Source organism: Haliotis asinina, chromosome 13, assembly GCF_037392515.1.
Source record: "Haliotis asinina isolate JCU_RB_2024 chromosome 13, JCU_Hal_asi_v2, whole genome shotgun sequence".
In the NCBI taxonomy this organism is placed as follows: domain Eukaryota; kingdom Metazoa; phylum Mollusca; class Gastropoda; order Lepetellida; family Haliotidae; genus Haliotis; species Haliotis asinina.
The window spans coordinates 49,525,090-49,542,448 of NC_090292.1; the positions used below are offsets into that span (position 1 = coordinate 49,525,090).

General features: G+C 37.9%; 1 protein-coding gene across 1 annotated transcript; it reads left to right on the forward strand.

Moving 5' to 3' along the window:
- Positions 1–7,058: 7,058 nt before the first annotated feature.
- LOC137259863 (E3 SUMO-protein ligase ZBED1-like) lies at positions 7,059–16,965 on the forward strand. Its single transcript, XM_067797493.1, has one exon. The coding sequence runs from the start codon at positions 13,345–13,347 to the stop codon at positions 14,521–14,523; it is 1,179 nt and encodes a 392-aa protein (XP_067653594.1). The 5' UTR covers positions 7,059–13,344; the 3' UTR covers positions 14,524–16,965.
- Positions 16,966–17,359: the final 394 nt, after the last annotated feature.

Genomic DNA, 17,359 nt, shown 5'->3' on the forward strand with positions numbered 1-17,359 from the left:
GCTATGAAAATCACAGGAGCAAAATTGGATTTATTTACAGATGTAGACACCTACAATTTCATTGAAAATGCTATTCGTGGTGGGGTGTCCGTCATTGGTAAAAAATATGCAGAAAGTAACAATAAATACATGAGTGATTTTGATCCAGAAAAAGACACTTCCACTTTACTTTACTTTGATGTGAATTCGTTGTATGCCACTGTGATGCTAAAACCACTTCCTATTGGAAATTACCAGTTCATGGAAGCGACTGAGTTCCACAGTATAGACTGGTTAAACGTGGAGACAGAAGGTGATACAGGCTATATCTTGGAAGTTGATTTGTTATACCCCAGTCACTTACACCAAGCTCACAGTGCTTTTCCCATGGCTCCAACACATGATGATATCCCATTTGATGAGTTTTCACCTAAGCACAAAGAACTGTTGGCTCATTTTCTTAAGAAGAAACGTCATGAGCTTCCAAAGAAATCCTCTGGCAGAAAGCTTTTTTGTACCTTGAAAAATCGTTTACACTATGTGGTTCATTTCAAAACATTACAATTGTATTTAAGACATGGATTGGTGTTAAGCCAAATACACAGAGTGTTGAAATTTCGTCAAGGACCATGGTTAAAATCTTATGTTGAACTCAACCTGAGAAATCGAAAAAATGCAAAAGATGATTGTGACAAAGACCGTTACAAATTAATGAACAATTGTGTTTTTGGTCGTTTTTGTATGAATAAACGCAAGCACAAACAGGTTCACTTAGTGACACAAAGACCAAAACTTCAAAAACTTACTGCTAAAAGCAACTTCAAACATGCTAAAATTTATTCAGAAGAGGTAGTGGCAGTTGAACTGGAAAATACAAGTGTACATTTAGATCAACCCATTACTGTTGGTTTCACAATTTTAGATCTAGCCAAATATGAAATCTATGACTTTTACTATAATGTGATGCAAAAGCAATATGGACATGAACATTTAGATTTGCTCATGACAGACACTGACAGTCTTTTTTTGCAAGTTTATGCCCCTTCTCATGAACCACTTCTTGATCCCTATGTGTTCATGAAAGAAAATTTGTATTTATTTGACACCTCCAATTATACACCTACAGACCCTAAGGAATTATATTCTGACCAAAACAGGAAAGTCACTGGCAAAATGAAAGATGAAGCATCTGGAAACATTATTTTGGAATTTTGCGGCTTAAAAGCAAAAATGTATTCCTATTTGATGAAAACAGACAAAGAGGTCATTGAGAAGAAAACCGCCAAAGGCATTAAAAAATCGGTTATCAAGAAATTTCTTAGACATGAGATGTTTAAAGAGTGTCTATTTCACAATGAAGCTGTGTCCTGTTCTTATTTTCTGATTCGTTCCTTCAATAATACTCTGTACACTCAAAAAGAACAAAAGATGGCTTTGACTAGTTGTGACAATAAACGTTATCTGTTAGATGATGGTGTTCACAGTGTTCCTTATGGTTATTCGCCCATAGAGTGAGTCAAGGGAAAAAAGAAAGAAAGTAAAGTCACAAGCAAGGTATGGGCTTCTCAATAAAATTAATAATTTAACCTGTTGAGGATATTATGAATGATTTTTCTTTTGGATTACTAATAATATGGGAAGTTATAGTAACTTTGAAATTCTTTTGGTTTGAAATTTGAGAATGTATGTTCATGTATGTTGTGTTAATAACTGTGTGTTTTGATGTATTTACAGAATGAGTCAACCAGCCTACTTGTGCACAAGGTGTCATCACTTCCTGCCAGTGCATGCAAATGGGGAAGATGATCAAGGACTGTTTACATGTGTCTATTGCAATACGAAACTGAAATACACCTATCACAGGTTTATGACACATACTGACAAGTGTTCTGTGAGGTGGAAGGTGATACAGAAGAAGCAGGAAAAGAAGCTGCGTATGTGCACTTGTCATAGTATACACCACAATGACTGAAGGTGCTATTCATCCTCTGTGTGTAACTATGATGTGCTAATTGCTGTATGAGCAACTGTGCAAAGACAACAACAAAAAAATGAGCAACTGTGCAAAGACAATAACAACAAAATGTAATTTAAGTGTTTATTCAAAAACATGAACACTACAGAGTGTCTAATGCTCTCAGCTTTGTTGTGCCAGGCACACCTTTCGCTGCTTTTCTTTTCATGTATAAAATCTTTGATTGACTTTTGTGTTTTGTTTTTCTTCTTTTCACAAGTTGTTTTGGTGCATGTAAACGTTTTAACAGTTTAAGAAACTGCTTATAACCTGTAGGTGAGCGTTTGCTTCGAGGTGACAGGATGAAATATCGAATCAAATCTACTATGTTTGAGTTTTTCACAACATTACCATTTCCCAAAACAAGTTGTGAATTTGAATCTACATCTAATTGTTCCCTTTCAATGTTGTGTTTCACAAAGATCCACATTGACATCAATTTACCAATAGTCTTGGTAGAAGAAATGTCTCTGATTAATCGTTCAGGAACTTCAAATAGGTGTCCAGGCTTGTTGCTGCATAGCAGTTGTCCCATTTTGTGTATCTGTTGTGGAGTGTCATCATTATCTACCTCACTCACTTTCTGAGGCTGAGCTGTCTGATGAGGTGTCTGTTGTGGTGTCTGTTGAGCTCTCTGATGAGCTTTCTCTTCTTCTTGTTTTGACACCAATCTCTGGTAATTCTCTCTTGTCAAAAGAATCATTGGCTTGCTCATCTTGTATAGTGGTGAGGTAGGTTAGATAACTCCTTATGCAAATAGGTAGAATTGAATGGTGTAAGATGATGAGCTCACGTTTTCTGTGTCTGCTGACACCCTTGTTGGCTAACATGCGAATGACCTTCTTGCGACGAGACAACCACGTTTTATCTTGTTCTGTCACCTCTATGTTACCCATGAGAATATTATGCACAAGAGTAAGAATTGATAGGAATTGTTCTGAAGAAGCATGAGTCAGCATAGCTTTTCTCTGAGCAGGATTAGCTTCTGCTAACACTGTTAAGAAACTAACATGATGTTTTATCAGTCCACTCATGTTGAACCTGTAGGGTAGCTGTTCCACTTTCAAATGAAGTCATACATGTTTAGTTATTGTTATTTATCTAGACATCTTCTTCTTCATTGTCATCTTCTTCATTGACATTTTCACACTGACTACAAAAGGAGGAGGATCTCTTTGCCAACTTTCCAACAAATCTTCACCCCCAACAGACACGGAGGTACTATGTTTTGAGTCTTCATAATCTTGTAAAGACATAGCCTTTCGGAAAATATTATGGGCAGTTGCTCGTTCGTTTTCGCTACTGAAGCATTCGTAGTCTACTTCTCCATCTGTCCATATATCTTCATCCAATATGTTGGGACACAGTCTGTTATTCCACAACAAGTCTTTAATGACTTGAGTCCATGAGTCATAGTGATCTTGTATTTGTAAAGCGGCATAATCGTCTCCCCACACTGACACTGTAAACATTCTAGAAGCTGTTTCATTCAATGTTGTACCATTCTTTCTGTGTTTTTCAATAATGTTGAACAAACAATTCCTTTCTTTCACTGCATACATTTTGTTTGCGGAAGGAGAGCCTGCTGTAGAATGACTGAAGGGAAGTGAATTGGATGTGTTATATATATATATATATATAGAAGGATGTCAGTTTTTGAAAAACTATGATGATGAATTCATAGTTGTATGTTTTGGAGCTGCTATCATGTTGATATAGTCACAATGTGGAGATAGTTTGAAATGTTCAGTCAGAGGATCATCTTCTGGTATCCACGAATGGGCTCGCAGCCTACATTGGAAACAGTAGACTTTATCAGACTGTCCCGTGTAAATAAATCCAGCTTCAGCCATGGCTTTAGGTGACTGATTCATCTGAATGGGCCAAGTCTTGAATGAAGCCAGTCTATCAGTAAACCTTTTTCCATCAGGAGAATTATGTGTCACACCAACACAATCAGACTCCACATTAAAGCGTCCACAAACATCCATAGCTCTGATCAGTTCAGAGGTTGTAAACGAAATGGTGTATGACAGGCATGTAATTTGTATATTTAGTGAAGTTATTTCTGAGGTAGGTAGACTGTGCACATTCCATCATCAGTAAATATGTTAGTACGTAAACGTCCATACTGTTCATCAGCATAAGGTGACACATCTAAGACAAGATAACCATATTTCTTTCCTCCTACTGCATCTTGAAACGATTCAGCAAAATACTTAGCTTGTCCTGGAAATACTTGCGATGCTAAAATCTTGTATTCATGTGCTGAACGTGGATTAGACATCAAGACAAAGTAATGGGTGTTCAGCGACATTGTTCTTGCACATTCACCTTTTGGGTAAACACTTTGCATTATGTTTATAACTGTAATTCCTAAATGATGTGATAGTGTGGTATACAGATGTAAAAACAAAGAACTTTTACAAATTTGTTGCATGTGATCATCCAGGACGAGTAAACATTTTTTGTTAGATTCATGTGAATAATATTTCAGTTCCTCTTCAGTAGGCAAGTGATCTTGAAATCTAATATTGGAAACACTTTTTTCAAGCTCTGTATAAATGTCTTGCCACACAACATAACAGTAAATAATCAAGTTAGGTGCTGGGTGAAACATGGTATCAGCTTGTTTTATGAGACGAGCAGTCCAAACACTTTTACCACTAGAAGATCCTCCTGCTACAGAAATTGTAGTAGGTGTATGAAAAGGTAACAGACATTCTTCCATGGTAGCTTGCACACTTCCCCGGTGTATTGTACTAGTGAGATAAAACCTCACATGACTTCTTTTTTATACAACAACCACAGGATTGAAACTTAACTAAATTTTATTGATTTTTTTTTTCTTTCCATGCAAATATGATACATAATTCATTGACAACCAAAACAGGAAGGGGTACAATACTTAAAGTAATGACAAATATATTGAGATACAAACATATCATTCCAATTGAAGTTTTTTACATCAAACTGTTGATAAAAGTAATGAAAAGTCCAGTTAGCTTTAAATATGCACAACAGATAATACAGACAATACAATCCACACACATTTGAATCTACTGATTGTAAACGTATACTACTGTAGGTGTAGGATGGAACATATGATGTTAAATAGCTGTGAAATACATCATCTACATGTTCAGCTAAACTGTCAAACAGTTCTGCTCTATTTCCTTTAAGATACAAGACAATCCAATGACGTCCTTTCTTGTGAGCAACGTCTGTATTTACAATAAGTGCAACCCCTCTTTTTATCATAGAAACTGTCAGTATAGGTAGGTTGTCTTTAGCAAACACACCTAAGACATGCGTTTGTAAGACAGAGTCACACTGGAGGGCACATGTCAATTCAGATGCTTTCATCTTGTTTACTTGATGTAAACATTCCTGGCTTTATCCACTTCAATGATTGAGTTTCTTTCGCTCATGATGATACAACTCAATGTGCGAGTCAAAGCAGATTTAAATTCTATTTCTACTCTCACATTTCCTGATTTTACAAGATTAAGATACTCAGTACCTATTTCATCAAGATGATAAACAAACAGAGCACTACCAAGCAAGAAATCTTTTCTTGAAATAAAGTTCCCTGTGTCTTCTTTCCAATATTTCAAATTATCAAATAGGTTGAGGTAAGTATCTACATCATCCACCTGAGTAGCTCTCCCAGGGACACTGACACCGTTCACATACAGGTTCACAGTTTTAATCATGCTAGATTGAAAGTTATAGGGGTTCCCAGCATACTTCCCATTAAAACTGCTGCTGTCTACAAACCCAATGGTATACCGATTAGCAATAGGATTTGAGACATTGTCAATGGTATGAGTTAACTGTGAGATGGGAATACTAGTGACCTTCACCTCAGACTTGATAAAAGGATAGAGAGCATTAGAGTTGTTGTCAAATAAGGTGTTGTGAGCCAGGATGAGTGCTGGATTCACTTTCAGTCTGCAGATTTTGAGATAAACATCCAACAGCTTAATACTATACTCTTTATCAGATACCCCACTCATCAGACAAAAGGCAGGATTTGATCTGAAGAATTTCAAATTCAGATCTACACCATTAATTAAGTGTCTGTTCATGTCAAACACATCTTCAAAAAGATTACCAGACATGGTCACTTCCTGACTCAATGCAATGAAATCTCCACGTGATGATAAGCCATTGTTGGCACCTGTGACAGGATTAGTGGTTTCAATATCATCATTATCATCACCGGTATCTTTGTAGAACAATTGCGAGGTCAGTTGAGACGATTTTGCATCAGCTCCATAATTTAACAATGCTTTCATCATACTTTTGTAAGCATAATGATTATTTGTAGATGAGACCAACTGTCCATTGAAATAAACAGTGAGCGAACTGAAGATGCTTTGCAGGAAAAGGTTCACACAGGAGCAATGTTCATCTGAAGCTAAGTCTGTTCCATCTGCATGAGTGACCTTAAGTTTGACATGTAGTCTTGTCCTCTTCAAATCAATGTAGTCACTTCCTGAGTTGGAAACATGGAATTCCAAAGGCACCAAATCATTGATTTGACTCAGTGGACGTACATTTTCATAGTAATGTTGCTGAATACATGTCTGGAAGGGTGGTAGAGTAAATAGGTTTAAAGAGTCTGGAACTACTTCTTCAAAACTTTTACTTGTGAGTAACGCCATAATGTTAACTGAAGATATCGTTTTCTTTCACAGGGGTACACCTCAGGACTCTGGCTGTCTTTGAAGGAATGCTGCTTGTTTGACGTATCTTCTTGGTTGTGAGCACTTGTTCACCTGCAGCTCTTTTTAAGGACTTGTGACGCTTCTCTTTAGCATCTGCTCTCTCCACCGCACTTTGAAGCTCAGACATCATCTGTAATTTGACTTTGGGCTTTTCTTTTGATGAGTCCAGTGAGTGTGATGCAATCACATTAGGTTGAGTTTTCCCATTCACAAGATGAGAACTGTTTGTCATGTGTTTTCTAAAGTAATTCTGCCATTTGTTGTAATCAGGTACATAAAGAGGTAAAGTCTCCATGTCAGTTGGTAAAGGGGTAACGTTGAAGGTGAAGTGTTAGGTGTGTTTCTTCTTTTAAGAATGACAGAGGTGTTCCATCACTTGCTTTTATACAGATTTCAATGTTTGGAGATTCTTTCACCATGACATGAATGTTGTATTCATTTGGAAATTTAAAATTTGGTCCTTCTCTCAAGTCAATGCGTCTTAACAAAGGAGCTTGAGTGTCACCATCTAGTGAACTGTCACACAGGTTACACAGCACATCCACATAAAAATTATTCATATGAGTGAGATCAATGTTTCCAAAATTGAGTTCAGTGAGAGAAACAACCCAGAATCCATCAAAAAACAATCTTTGATTCAATTTCACTCGGAATTGATATGGAGTGTTCTCTTTAAAATATTTACTTTTGGAGTCTGAGGACTTCAGAAAGACAAACTTCTCCATTACAAGTCTTTGAGCTGATTTTCCTCCACATAAGAATCAAATGAACTGGGCCAACCTAACCACCGAACCAAAACATAAGTCTTCCCATTCATTCGCTTCTTCTTTAAAACCTTTTCCACCTGCCACTCAATATCCTCATATTTATCAACCTTCTGCAATTCACTGGTGTAAAAAGTACCTTTGATTATTTCACCATGAAAATCTTTGATTTTGTACAGAGGAATATCCTGTCTCTTAAATCGTTGAGCCACTTTAAACAATTCTTGTGTCCACTTCAGATCAAGTTCCTTGCTGAATGCTCTCTTCAGATATGGAATGCGAACAATGTCACCTACTTTATATCTGAATTTTTTCCTAGAGTGAAAACCTTTCTGTTGATTTATCATAGGTCTGACATATACATGTTCCCAAACTTTCAATTCATTAGTTTTATTTACTTGTGCAGGTGATAGTTCAGGTAGAGAGGAATGCAGAGTATGATTGTAGTTGTGTACTAGTTGAGATAGAACATCTAGATAGCGTTTGGTGTTGTTATGAGTCATGTATCGTGTGATCAAAGATTTCAGCGTTCTGTTGAAACGTTCCACATAATTACTTTTAATGTTTTCATTGTGTGCAATAGTATGAGTTATGTTTTTCCTCTTTAAGAATGAGTGAAACTCTGCTTTGAATTCCGATCCATCATCTGTACGTACCTTCTTTGGTTGTTTAGAAGTAAGTATTTCCTTGAAAGCTTTCAACACTGATTCAGGTTTTTTATTGGTTAAAGGTAGAACAAAAGCATATCTGCTTAAGATATCAATAACCACCAGCAAATATCTGATACCATCATTCTCTTTGCTAAATCGTGAGAGATCTGTAAGATCCACATCGAACATTTCATTGATGGAATTAACTCTCACTTTCAATCTCTTGAACTTATGCTTAACTGGCTTATGTAAAGTATAAGCATCTTGATTATTTACAAATCGTTTCACCTTCCTCAACTTGATGTTGTGTTGCTTGTTTTTCTTCAATTCATCACGTAATTTTGATGGACCAAAATATGCCCCCGGATTTTGAGCATTAAAATAATACTTTTCTAATGCTTTGTCGTCCTTACTACTGTTGCTCTTTGGAGAACTCATGATGAATTAAAACAAAACATGTTTTCCAATAGATATATACCATGACAACATACATTGTCACTGATTTATTTGTAACATATGATACATGATTTAAGAGTTGTTTGTGCACACTGTTTTCACATTGAACAATGATGAGGTGGTTCATCACACCAACTTTGATAAACTTCTAAAGCTGACAAATGCAATACTGGGAAAGGAGCAAAGTGATTATGAATATGCACTCTATTGTGTGTCCAGTGACACTGGTTTTACACTTATGTGGTGACATGGTAATTCCATAATACGTTCTTAGTGATGTACTGTATTCTCAACCCATGTACCTCTTCTAATGTTCAATATTTTCTAATGTACACAGAGATGATGTCTGTTCAAAACACTATTGAAAAAATGGCAATGATTAGAATTCAAACAGTAAGGATATGACCCTCAAAGTCTTGTGATACCATGTCTTCCATCATCCCCTCAGGATCATGATAACACAGACAGTTCATAAGATCCATACAACACACATGGCACTGTACCTGTCCACTATTACAACTCATATGTCTCAACATATTATTGTGGAGACATATGCTACAACCTTCTTGAAGAGGTGTGAGTTTTTCTTCTTCAAATGGGTCATTTAACAAAGAGTTCTCTGTCCATTTACCATCAAAGTAAAACACATTTGGATTCCAGTCATCCAGAGAAGGAAGTGTTTCGGATTGTACCATCAGTGGTGAAGTTGACTGAGTTGGCATTAAATTGTTGGGAGGAGTATTTACATCATCCACACTGTAAAGAGAAACCAAATGAGACAATATAGTTTGTGGAAAATATGAAACAATTATGTGAACGAATAGAAATTGACCAAATTACAAAGAAAGATATAACCTTGAAGGAGAAAAGCACTTACTTTGGTGGAAAATTGATTGGTGCAGCAGGAGTTGATTTCTCTTGTTGTGTCCTTTGCTTCTGTGTTGCCTTCTTTTGATTTGAAAGCATTGATTGTTTGGTAGCGTGTTTTTTCTTCACTTTTCCACTCTTCTTTGCTTTAGGAAGGGAACTGTGAGAAGGTGTAGCATCAGTTGAAGCAGTGACAAGTTTTGTGTAATCCATCATCAAATTCAGAAGAGCAGGGGATACTAAGGGTAACTTGTCTTGTAAAGTTTTCATCTTCTCTGTCATGTGAGTGTAAGTGGATTTGTACAAGACACTTGTTCTCATCATGGTTTCATGCAAATGTAGTTGAACATTCATGATGTCCTTCATGTCTTGAAACACAGTAGTAAGTAACTGATCTGTTGAAAAGTCCACTTTTGGAATATTCTGAGCCATACTGATAATGCACACCGATGCGTTTGTCAATCTTGTCTGGTTGATAGTGACAGGGAAAGTGATTGTGAAATAACTTTTAAGTTGAAGGTGCAACATGGGATTGTGTACAACATGAGTTGTGTGATTGGACATGAAGTAGAACCACTAACATTTGATTGGTTGACACGCTTACCTAGTTGGAATACCTTCATTTTAAATTATATTGAAAAGGAATGTTATTGTATTATGACAGCACACTACCTCCACAGTTATGTCAAGTATTTTCATTGTGGGGCAACAATCTACTCCACACTGCTCCACAGTTATGCAAAGTATTTGTATTGTATACAATGTACTGCACATCACTCCACACTGCTCCACAGTTATGTAAAGTATTTGCATTGTTTAAGTGTGGAGCAAGAATCTGCTCCACGGCGACTCCACAATTATCCTATTGTTTGGGAGATGGAATGCTATTGTTTAGCTTGGAATGCTATTGTGTAGCGCATATTTTCCATTGTGTGGCTATGGCTGTGTACTTTCTTACTACTGATGCATGTGATGATATGTGCAAGCTCGGTAAGCCGTATGACCAGAGTGATTAATATGGAGGGGGTTGTAAGCGGTTAAAAAAAAAAACACCCAAAAAGCCCCACATCTCATATCTTCGTAGGTGGTGATCATTGAAACGAGATTAAATGAAAAATTATTACATCACACAAATTTTGATCAATGCACAAACTTTACAGTTTTTACGAAGAAAATAACACCTTCACGTTTCTAACAAGACGTCATAACCAAACATTAGTAATCATGAACACGAAATCAACTTAGTATATAAGTTGGAACAAATTTTTAAGTATTAATATACGAACCTCCCTTCTTTTCCTTCATTTTCAATTTTATTTTGTTTCGATATACATTCATGTTGGTTTCTTTCAAGGTGATTTTCAATAAAAACAAAACAAGATTTCAAGTGCTTTTGGGTCAGGATATGTCCAGCGATATGCTTTTGGATGAGAATGTTTCGAATTCTCTCCGCAAAGTAATGAGGTACTTCCTCAATGAAATCAAGCTGTTCAAATTGTTGAACAGCAACCTTACGAACACCTGGCAATTCGTTGGGCAAATCACACTTTCCAGGGGAGATACGGTTTTCACTTTGGACCGTGTCTTGCAATCTTTGCAAATTCAAAAGCAAGGTTGTAATACAATTGCAATGCTTGACATTACCGACATGAAAGAACTCGTCAGGACGTGCTGCACACCATATTGCACGATGATGGTCACAGATTTCGAGAGAGAATACGAAGACCTCAAATAAGCCTGTAAGTATACCTTTCATATCTGCACTCATACTACAATCCATTTTTTATGGATTCTTCTTATTATATTTTCTAAATGGTACATCTTCAAAACTACAGTACATGTACGATAGGAAATTATCTCTGCTAGAAACACTTAAAAACACTACTACTACTGCTGCTGCTGCTACTACTACTATCTGTTGAGAACGAATTTGTGTTTTGGGGGTTTGTTTTAATGATAGCAAGTATACGAGAGAAAGTACACTATTTGTTCGTTTGTACGGTAATGTTCACAATGGACGTCAACGGGAAAGCGATTTTTTTAGGAAATATATGTATAAGTGAACAAACAAAAAAAGGAAAGAAAAAAACCCCACAGAAATAACAATCGTATTCCCTAGATGACATAAAACAGAAAAGAGCCCTCACGCGGCGAAGTTCTACATCAAACGGGTTTATTTGTTTGTTGGGGTGGGGTGAAGGAGAGGTACCCGTGAGTGACACGGGGTGGAGTTATGGGAGTATTTAAGTCAATGGCAATCATCATTTGTGTTACTTCATTTCTGCACGTCAAGTCGACAATCAAATCATGATGAAGATACTATTAACTAGGGCTGCACGGTATTACCGGTATACCGCGGTATGAAAATGAAGTGATTACGTATTGCAATATGTTTTTTGAAAACCGGTATTTCTCGGAAAATTAACAGATTGTTTAAAATTAATCAGACCGAACACACAAACTTGTAACATCATCGGCGGGTCGCAGATCTCGACTTGCAGTGGCTAATTGAGTAGACTAGTGTGCCATATAGAGTTACTTCCCTTGTTCCCATAGTAACAAAGTGGCGACTGCCGAGTATGAAGTAGTTACAAACAAGAGAGCTAAATCGGACATTTGGAAGTATTTCGGGCTAAAAAAAAAGAAAAGATGATGGCAGAAGTGAAGAAAACATTGCTGTGTGTCGGAAATGCAACGCCACTGTGAAGTATTCAGGGGGAACTAGTAATCTTTCAGCACACGTGCGAAGACATCATCCGTCAATTGAAACTTCATCAACACATGTAGCCAAGTGCCGGTTCGTTCCAGTGACACCTTTTGTGAACGAACTTTCAGCATGTGAATCGCAGGTGAAAATAAACTAAATGTTTAATGTAGAATATTCAAAGCCATATGCAAATAACAGCACTCAACAGATTACAGACAAAGTAGCGAGATTTATCATCAAAGGGCTCCGCCCTATCAGTATTGTTGACAGTCCTGAATTTAAAGATTTACTGACATGCATGGACAGCAGGTACAAGTGTCCATCGAGGACAACTTTCTCTGAGAGAATAATTCCCAAGATGTATAATGACGTGAAAACCCAAGTGAAAACAGAACTTGCAAGTGCTGAACAGGTACGTTTATTTTCTGATTTTACCTGACAATTGTAATTTTCAACTGATTTATGATAGCGCATTTGTTAAATTCTTTCTATTTAGAATTTAGATCAATTTATGAGATTTGATAATTATCCTCACAGAGAAATAATACTTGGTCGATTGAAACTGGAGATTGAAATAGACAAGTGAAAGTAAACAAGTGCATGTCAGATTGTCAAGTGCTAGTGCTACATTTCATTTATTTCAAACAGGTATCCTTGACCTTAGACGGTTTGACTTCGTGTGCCACTGACAGCTACATCAAGTGACATCAAGCCACATTAATTTCAAGTGGGAACTGATAAATTTTGTTCTGCAGACTAGGCTTTTAAATGAGAGTCATACAGGTATAATTTTCCTAAACTTGTTGTCATTTTGCACTTCTAAAATGACTTTCGGAAAACTTGTGGTTAAGTCTTTTGGGTCGTTTCAGCCTAAACAAAGGTTGACCTTGATGTACATTAAATTTAAGTTTGTTATAAATTGTTGAAAAAATTGAAATGGCTTAACAATTATTTAATTTCCTATGAAATCAAAATGGTGCATAGATAAAAGTTCCACACTAAACTATTTTCAGTTGAACTGAATCAAAATATTTTAATTAACAAGAATATTTATTTGATTTCAGCTGAAAACTTAGCAGAGGTTTTGAGAGATGCTGTCATAGAATGGGGTATTTCCTGTAGAGCAGGCTTTCCACCAGTGACAACGGATAATGCTGCCAATGCAGTTAAGTCAATGAAGTTGACTGAATCCATTCTACACGTTCTTTGTTTGGCTCACACAATCAACTTGGCCGTACAGAAGGCATTGAAAGTCAAGCGTGTCAATCACATTCTGGCAAAGATCCGGCGCATTGCTGCTTTCTTTCATAGAAGTCCAAAAGCTAATGAGCTCCTGAAACAAAAGGCACTTCTTCTGTCCGTTCCAGATCACGACCTCATTATTGATGTCATCACAAGGTGGAATAGTGCTTATGATATGATCGCAAGATTCATTGAAATGCAGTGTGCAGTCATCATGGTTCTTGTGAGCAAAGAGTTGCAGAAAGCAAATGAGTTTGCAACACTCACAGCTGAAGAGATCCAACTTGCAGAAGAGGTAATCAGATTGTTGAAGCGCATGAAGGACATGACAACTATGTTATGCACTGAGGAATCGCCTACAGTCTCGATGATTATGCCATTAATGCACCAATTGAAAGGTGCGCTTAGTGCCAAGGACAGTGATGCCCCTGCTGTGCGCAAGATGAAACAGATCATGAAAGAAGACCTCCATGACAGATATACTGACCAGAGTGACATTTTATATGTTGCATCTGCGCTTGACCCTCGCTTTAAACATCTGCCTTTTCCCTCTGACACACAACGCTTTGATGTTCTCAATGATGTCACAGTAAAGACCTGTGAAGCAAATGAGTTTGCTGTGACCAGAGTGAAGACTGAACTAAATGAGGACAATGACACCCCAGCATTACCAGAGTTACCTCAGCTGCCAGAACTAGAATCAGACAGCCAGCCAGATGTGCCTATACACAATGAAAGCCCAGTGAAACTGAAAGCAGATCCAGATCAGGGAAATGAACATCCTACACTACTTGAAGGCATTTTGGGTGATGTATTCATCTTGAGGACAGACCCAGCAAAAACACCATTCGAACTGTCCAAACTTGAGGTTGATAAATATGTCAGTTACCCTGGCATTTCCTTGAACGACAGCTGTCTGGCGTGGTGGAAGAAACATGAAGAGATGTTTCCTCGGCTTTCCATATTGGCAAAACGATTGTTGTGCATTTCTGTTACTAGTGTTCCATCAGAGCGTGCTTTTTCCACGGCAGGAGACATTGTTACTCATCACTCTTTGAAACCACAAAATGTGGATTTGCTGTTGTTTCTTAAAAAAAACTTGAAAACATAACTGAATCATAGAGATGCCACATGTCATTATTCTGAGTGAATGAACAGAATGTTTAGCTGAAATCTTACTTTTACTACTAATCTGAGTTTCATACTTGTTCAAAAGTGTTTTGAATCATGTTTTATTTTTTTATTATCAAGTAGCTATTATCAAGTTAGATATGGTGCTCCAAGTGTTGTCAAATGTGAACATTAAGATTATGTTGATTTGAGTTAATTGGATGATAACTTGAAATCAGGAATCATGCTACATGTCACATATATATGAGTGTGTAATTTTAAGTCATTTATTTAAGTGTTTCCTTTTCATAGTGTAGTGAACTCCATTATTACCACAATTTGTGATATGGTGCTCTAGCTTCCAAGTGAGGCCGAGTATAAGACAAATCAGTGACATTCTTTTGAGTGTTTTGGGTGATTATTACTTGAGTAATCATTTGTTCAGCATCTGACAAATGATCCTTTTTTATTCCCTTTTCTGTCAAAAACCTGACATTAATTCTGAGATTCAGTTTAAGTATTTTTTTATGTATTATTTATATTTACTGAAGTTTTGTTATGTTCATTAAAATCATTCAAGTAACTCATATAAGTGTTTTCTGGTCTGTAAAGTAAAAGAAACCAACACATTTGGCCAAATATAAACTTTAGTTTTCTTTGCAATATATCGCAGTACATATCGCAATATGTAGTAGCATATCACAATATATCGCGATACGAAATTAATGCAATACACAGCCCTACTATTAACTATTTGTTTAGCGCTCCATATTGAGTATTCTGAGACCACTTACATCTCTCAAAAGTGTCGAGTCAAGGGGGTGGAAACCAGTACATTCATGTACACGGTCACATATACAGAAATGTATACAATTTACATCTACGAGGACGAGATGATACTCTCATCATTAACTTGGATCTTTTTCCGGATTTGAAGGTAAAACAAAAAAACAAAACAACAACAACAACAAACCCAATACTATTTACATTTTGTTTCAGTCTGGTGATGGGTGCAATTATTTAATATCCTGGTAACCAATAACCCATCATTATATACTGAACATCATTGAAAACGCACCACCTGTAAATTTTGAAATAAGGCAATAGAATCTTTTGGAAATGGAAAAATTAATGGTGGGAATTTTGATAATAACACACTAGATCGTAAATAACGCTCTACAGTAAAAAACGGATCGTTCGAACACATCATCGAACACATCACATGAAAACAACAAAATTCATGCACATCACACACGAAGGGCACAAATTGCATGCAGAAAGCATGCTGTTCAAGGGTATAAATGACCTTCGGCACAAAACCGTTCTCATTTTCGCAGTACTTTCGTAAGTAAAGTTTTTTCGCCATGCCAAGATTGTCACCAGAGGAACGAGAACAGGCCTTGGGTATGTTGCAGGTCGGCGCTTCAAGCAGAAACATTGCACGACGATTTGGGTGTCATCATTCGACCATTCTGAGGCTTGCTAACAGACACCAACAAACAGGAACCAGCAGGGACCGGCAACGCCCAGGTCAGGCACGTGTTACCACCCCTCGTCAAGATCGAGACATTGTACGGCGCCATATTCGGGATCGAACCTTGCCCGCTGCCAGAACCGCCAACGCTGTCCAGGGTCGACGTGGTTTGATCAGCGCTTCCACCGTCCGACGCCGTCTCCGTGCGGCAGGGTTACGTTGTCGACGCCCTTACGTTGGACCCATCCTGACTGACAGGCATCGCCGTGAACGCCGACAATGGGCTGAACAGCATCGTGTGTGGTTGTTACGACGTTGGCATGGTGTGGTGTTCTCCGACGAGTCGCGTTTTCACTTGCGAAATGCTGACGGGCGTCTACGGGTATGGCGTCGACGGGGTGAACGTTATCATCAGGATTGTGTTGTGCAAACCGATCGGTGGGGTGGAGACAGCATTATGGTGTGGGGAGGGATAAGTTATCACCACAGAACCGCTCTGATTGTTTGTCGTGGCAGAGTGAATGCCGTTTACTACCGTGACAACATTCTTCAGAACAACGTCGTTCCCTTCTTTCACCAGCATCAAGATCTGCACACATTTCAACATGACAATGCACGAGCCCACACTGCACGTGTTTCGATACAGTATCTGGCTAACAACAACATTCCTCTACTTCATTGGCCTGCATTGTCACCAGATTTGTCACCCATCGAACACTTGTGGGATTACATCGGCCAACGCCTCGCCCGTCGTCCGCAGATCAAAAACCTTGGGGAACTCGACAATGCCTTGCAGCAAGAGTGGAATGCAGTGCCTCAGGACTTTATTCAGAGACTTATCCGTTCAATGAGGAGACGTTGCACAGCTTGTGTTGCTGCTAACGGGGGTCATACACGCTACTGACTTTCCATTTTGACCCCATCTTTATTTCATTGTCAGCTGCATTAAATCTTCACTGTTTTGCTTGATTGTTTCTTGCTTCTTTTCTTTATCAAACATTGGTCTACACAAATATGTAAAATTTACATAGATTGCTCACTTCTGCTCTTAGAAATCCACAATTTTAGGGGTGGTGCGTTTTCAATGATGTTCAGTATATAATATATGCATATATGTATTGTGATTTGTAACTCATATGCCGAGTACAAAGCATATACTTAGTACATCATTCTGTTCATTTTCTTCTTAGCGGACCAAATAGCTGGCACCCGTGGCGAGCCACCTCCTCGTGGTGGGTGCTTGGTAATGCTAAGAGCTCGCCAACACCTCCGTGTGGATCCGGAGGCATATTTGGTCCACCAACCTGTTTGCCGTGGGTTGCGGCCCTTTGTCGGTGGAGGACAGGAGTCTGGGGGTTGAGGG

Excerpts from the sequence above, each read along its gene's own strand:
- LOC137259863 (XM_067797493.1), top strand. The coding sequence starts at position 13,345 with ATGAAGTTGACTGAATCCATTCTACACGTTCTTTGTTTGGCTCACACA.